The 5716-nt window shown below is 31.5% G+C and overlaps 1 protein-coding gene across 1 annotated transcript in view; it reads right to left on the minus strand.

Moving 5' to 3' along the window:
* Positions 5632 to 5716, minus strand: part of LOC109344584 — a 1949-nt gene continuing 1864 nt past the window's right edge. Inside the window, exon 3 of the mRNA XM_019583347.1 lies at positions 5632 to 5685. Coding sequence (XP_019438892.1) covers positions 5632 to 5685 — 54 coding nt within the window. The remainder of the gene's footprint in view (positions 5686 to 5716) is intronic.

Here is a 5716-nt window from a genome sequence, read left to right on the forward strand (position 1 = left end):
AAGCCGATTTGATCGCACCAAAAATAATTATTCCTCGCACCAAAAATAACTATTCTAATTATTCTTCTAAAACGATCGGCTCATCCTAAGACATCTCCAAAAGGAATGTTTCTTGTGGGACCCGATCTTACGTTATCACATAATAGAGGAATAACATCCCTACCACTATGAACCATCACTGAATTATCCAGGACGGCCACATGACCAAGCCTCTTATGGTCAAACGACCTCGCTATGTGGTATCATGTAATCCTTTCTAGGCATCACCTTGATCACAACATCCTCGTTGGAATCCTTGCCCGCATAAGGCGCAAGAGCAAAAGTAACAGTATAAGTTTGTCGATTTAGGCACCAGACTCAATCCTCTAAGCTACGGTCTTCCCCAAGTGTAAATACACTTCACACCCAAGCTAGGGCTATTTCCTAAGCAATAAATCAATAAAAAACAATCACAATTTATGTATGTCTCTCGCGTTGGGTGAGAGACTGTCGCTCAAGCAACCAATTCATCAAAACAAACTTCATTCCTTGCATGGCTCTCACTTAATCTAGGGGACTGTCGGTAAAGCGAAAAATCCACCAAAAACTGGTCACAATCACCCTCTGGGTCTCGCCCGGGCTAGGTACTATCCTATGGGCGCCCAGAGAATTCTATACCCTAACCTTACATTCAATCACTTTACTAACACAAAATCTTTGAATTGACTAGTGAATGTTTAGAAAATGAGAAACTTGTAGCAAAATTTGTTAGTACATGATCGAGGCCGTACCCGATGCAAATAATATAACAATTAAGAACTGCAGTACTAGGAAGTGACTTCTAGGTCGTTTTCAAATAATTATCTTTCAAGCAAAGATTGAAACACCTTATCCTCAGACACACAAGGGGGGTTTTCATTGTTGGATGGTATGAAATATAAATCAATTTCAGAAACAATAGTAAATAAGCAATGTAATAAAAGTGCTAAATCCTATTGGTTCGTTTGTTTACAAATCAATCCTCGGTTTCAAAAGGTTAAATTCAGATTCCAACCATCATCTTCCTAATTTGCACAGTTTCACAACTTATGCATTTAAGTAAGCGAAATCGACATAAGCATGCAACATTAACAAATTCAAACAAAATAGGCATTCATGCACTAAAGAGTAAATCAACTAAGCGAAGATAAACTCACAACCTAGTTTCTAACAATGAGGTTAAGCAAACCATATCCAGAAATAGGATAGAGAAGACGATAGTAAAGAAACCGAAAAATGCATTAATAACAAAATCTCAAGAGTTGTGATACATTACCAAATGAATTTAGTCTACAAGTTTAGCCTTCCATGGAAATGGTAGCAAAACCGAAATGAAGTAAAAATCGAAAATCAATGAAGAAACCCTAGAAGAGCAAAAAAAGGGAAAAAAATTCTAAAGTGATTGAATGTAAGGTTAGGCTATAGAATTCGGGTTCTCTCTTTTCAAAAGAGTCAAACAAAAAACGGGCCTTACACAATGGGCCCAAAACTAAAAACTGATTTATAGTTAAAAAATCTAAAAATTAAAAACACAATCCTCACTTCAACACATATCCTCCACTTCTGTAATGTCCAAAAATGTCTATAGTGTCAAATATGATCTGAAAATGATAATAGATTTAATAAGGTCAAATAGTCCCAAATTAATTTATTTTAGGAATATTAGTCCAATAAAGTATAAAACACTAATTTCATATGAGCTGAGGTGTGTTTTGTATGTGTTGAATATATGGGGTATTTATTACATAGGGTAAAGAGAAAATAGGGTGAAAATGCATTGTATGTTACATTAGCACCCTTTATCAACCTATCCTCTCTCTATTAAACTTTACCTTTTTAAATAATTATTATTTTTATTCAATCAAGACAAGAACAAATGCATGGATATATAAAACTCTTATTTAATAATTTACTTCTTTTCAATATTTATGATTTTTTATGTACCATATTAAATTACATTTATAAATTCTAGTCAAGAAAATCATATTAATAGAGTATCATAATTATTTTTAGTTACAAACTTTCCATCATTTTTAAACATCTTTGATTTTTTTTAAAAGGAAAAATATATAAAACTGCATTAAACGTTATACCTTTTGTGAGTAGTCATCATGAACAATTTGTTCTACCTAATTATGTGCTATACACATATAAATACATATACTTCCATTGACTAGATTTTCATTACCTTTTATGTGCTATTTTCTTTCCTCGCAAAATTAAAATGAATAAAACTTTAAAAGAAATTGTAGATCATGACTCTTGTCTTGAGGGTGATGGTGCCATGATTGTTCAATTTGGTGATGCATTCTTTTGTGGAAACAAATGTCATGAGGTATAGTCTTTATTTTTTCATGTTCTTAAATCTGATTTCTACCAGAATATTTGTTAAGGTGACACTATTGATTTACAATGCTGACTACAATTTTTTTTTTAAATTTTAAGTAATGCATCTTCTAATGCGATATGATTATGTAGTCTATTACTCTATTTGTAAGTTGAATTCAATATGTTAGTTACTTCACTTGTTTCCCCCCCTTAAAATGTGAACCTAATGTAGTGGTAGATAAGATCTAATTGTACCCCAAAAAAAAGATAAGATCTAAGGGTTAGATTATCCATTAATTCTAGTGAGTAATAATGATTTTCAATTGGATGATGGAATTTAAGTAATATAACTCTAATGATGCACCTTTGACTAATGAAGGCTTTTTTACTATAGTTAATATACTCATTTGGTTGCATTGTTCATTTTGATGACATTTTTAGTAAAATTAATGTAAATTATTATTTTATGTCCCAGATATATGAGAAACTTGAAAGACTCATTGGGGTTAAACATGATATTGTAGAAGGATTTTCTTAGACTTTAATCCGCCTAACAAATATTGAATTTGATGACTTCGATATGAAATCTCATAATGTCGAATGGTTCCAAGCTTTCTCTTGCATTATCTCTCATGAAAGATTGCTTTCAACCTTGTATTGATGGTAGAACCAACATCAATTTGTTAAATAGCTTTCTATATAATTGTTGGTAAGGTTACTTATACTCTATTTTCTATGTGCTTTTACCACTTTCTCTTTAGCCAAATGGTTGAGATTTGAGTAGCACAAATAACGTTTTCATTTTTTTAATAGACATTTGAATGTATATGTCCTTTGAGAAGTTCCTCAAAATGTTCTAAATATTATGGTTCGTAAAAGTGTTTGAATTATCCTACTTTCTCTTTTAGGGCATGTTTTTGAGTTCAGTTTTGGAGGAAATAAAACATAAATGAAAGACTTGACAACCATGAAATACCCTCTAAGATGACTTTGAAGACTTTCATTTCCCTTTATTTCCCTCCAAAACCCAACTCAGAGACAGATCCTTAGAGGAAGAAAAATATACTAACAATGATAGTGTTGCGAACAAGGAATTTGGTAACAAGGTCCAGTCAATTTATGCATACGTCCACAAGAGCATTGAGTGACAACAACAATATATTAGAGAATAAGGATTCGTGCTCTTCTACAATAGGTTTACATAACACATAAATATATAGTCATCTACCTCAACCACTTTCATCAGCTAAAATCCAATGGAATCAATGACTATAAGTCCCTAAGGTCATGGGTTCGAGTCGTTGAGGCTCCCTTTTGGGGGAATAAAACACTTCAGAGGAAATTTAAGCTTAATAGGTGGCACACATAGTAAATTTATGGGGCCGATGAGTCACATGTCAAGGCTGGGTATGTTACACAGTACGCTCCTCCATCTACAGGTCATACAGTCTTTGGTTCAAGTACTTGTTTGTTAGAGATATTAACTGCTACCTTATTGTCTCTCTATCTCTTTTGGTGACATTAAATTCATAATATGGTACATTGCTTCATCTGATAGACAAAGTCATATGGTTCTCGCAACCTTCTCATTTAACTCTTCCCAAGACATATCACTTTATTGTGAATTTTAGTCTTCTATTTTCTATTTTCTTGTAATTTTGCACCTTCGGTACCCTCTAAATAATAATAAAAATTGTTGATAAAAATAATTGGGGAAGATGTATTAAGAATAGACACAAACATAATAAAAAATTAAAAGAAAAACTCAAAATTAATAACTGTACAAAAATGATAACAAGTCTAACTATATTACTGTGTTTTTCTCACAATATGTCATTGTGAGAAAGACACAAAAATGTGCATATTCTTTTGTTATCCAGAAGAAGATGGAAAAAACATGTGTTGAAATGTATGTTTTTCATATTTTAGTATGCAATATAAATAAAATAAGAATAAAGTAACAAATTTAAGACGCAAATATCATCATTAAAACAACCCTACCAACAGAACATCTTTGTGGGAAGAAGAGAGGATCCTAATTGTTGTAAGGTATTAAAATAAGCATAAAATATTAGTTCTAAATTCCCTTTTAAGAAAGTAAATTATGTATCTAGTCTCATCAACTAAAAGCCTAATACCGTATTAGAATTAATAGGTATAAATTTTCTTACCACATATGTGATAGTTATATTTTTCTTATCTTTCAGGTCAAACTTCAATCGTCTGAAATTTGAGAAATTTGTAACTTCAATTCTAGAGAAAGATGACAAGATCATATGCACTGCATCTATCAGGTAATGTCTATTTAATTTTGAATTTTCTCATAAATGCTTTTGTGTAGCATATAAGAGAATAATGCTATATGTGTATAAATAGAATATTTGATATAAAAATAATATATTTTTTTGCAGTCAAACATTGATTAGTTTATTCTCTGATGTTTGATTTTATAAATGGTTTGATTGAATATTTTTTGGATACTTGGTTGAATTTTCATCAATGTGTAAAAAAAGATATATCTATATCTATATATAGATAGATAGAGGTTAAATTGTTGGGTTGTCAAGATTGGATTTTTTTATTCATTGTCATTACTTTATGTAGTTAAAATCCTTGGTTTGTTATATGACTATATCAATATCAACCAATTAACTATGATATAATCTTCTTTTTGTAATCTTTGGTATCCTTTTAATTAACAATTTTTTTGTTGAAAAATGTGAGAATTTTTCTTCAGTATTAATGTGATATGTGGAATTATGTGTGAATGTGAATAGTATTAATGTATCATGTGTTTGTAATCTAATGCAAATACTCTAAAAATATGAATATATGGTGAAAATATTAATTTTCCATGTTGAGATGTTAGACCACTTTGAAAATTGATGAGCAGGTTCATAGTAGTTGTAAGTTGTATATTTGAGCATTATTATTTTGAGTATAGCTAGGATTTTTTTTTTAAACGAGGGGCTTAGCCCATAATATATTGATAAAAAGGAAACATACAATATTAGTTTACAAACCTATATGAAGGTAATTGAAAACTATCCCTATGCAAATGAGAAAGCACTATAGAAGGAGGATGAGACCACCAAGTGTAGCATTTATGATCAATGCCCAAGTTTGCCAATAAATCAGCACATTGATTTCCCTCCCTATATATGTGTGTTATCCAGCAATCCATGGAAGACAAGAGCAACTTGCAAGCCCTCCAGGTTGACATAAGTTTCCAAGGGATAACCCTAGAGCCTAGGAGGATTTTTGTGACCAACAATGAGTCACATTCTAACCAAATTGTGTGCCATCCCATGCTATGGGCCTTTTGGATTGCTGAGAAGGCTGAACAAAGCTCAGCATAAAGGGCATCATG

The sequence above is a fragment of the Lupinus angustifolius genome, chromosome LG04 (assembly GCF_001865875.1).
Source record: "Lupinus angustifolius cultivar Tanjil chromosome LG04, LupAngTanjil_v1.0, whole genome shotgun sequence".
NCBI classification, from domain to species: Eukaryota; Viridiplantae; Streptophyta; class Magnoliopsida; order Fabales; family Fabaceae; genus Lupinus; species Lupinus angustifolius.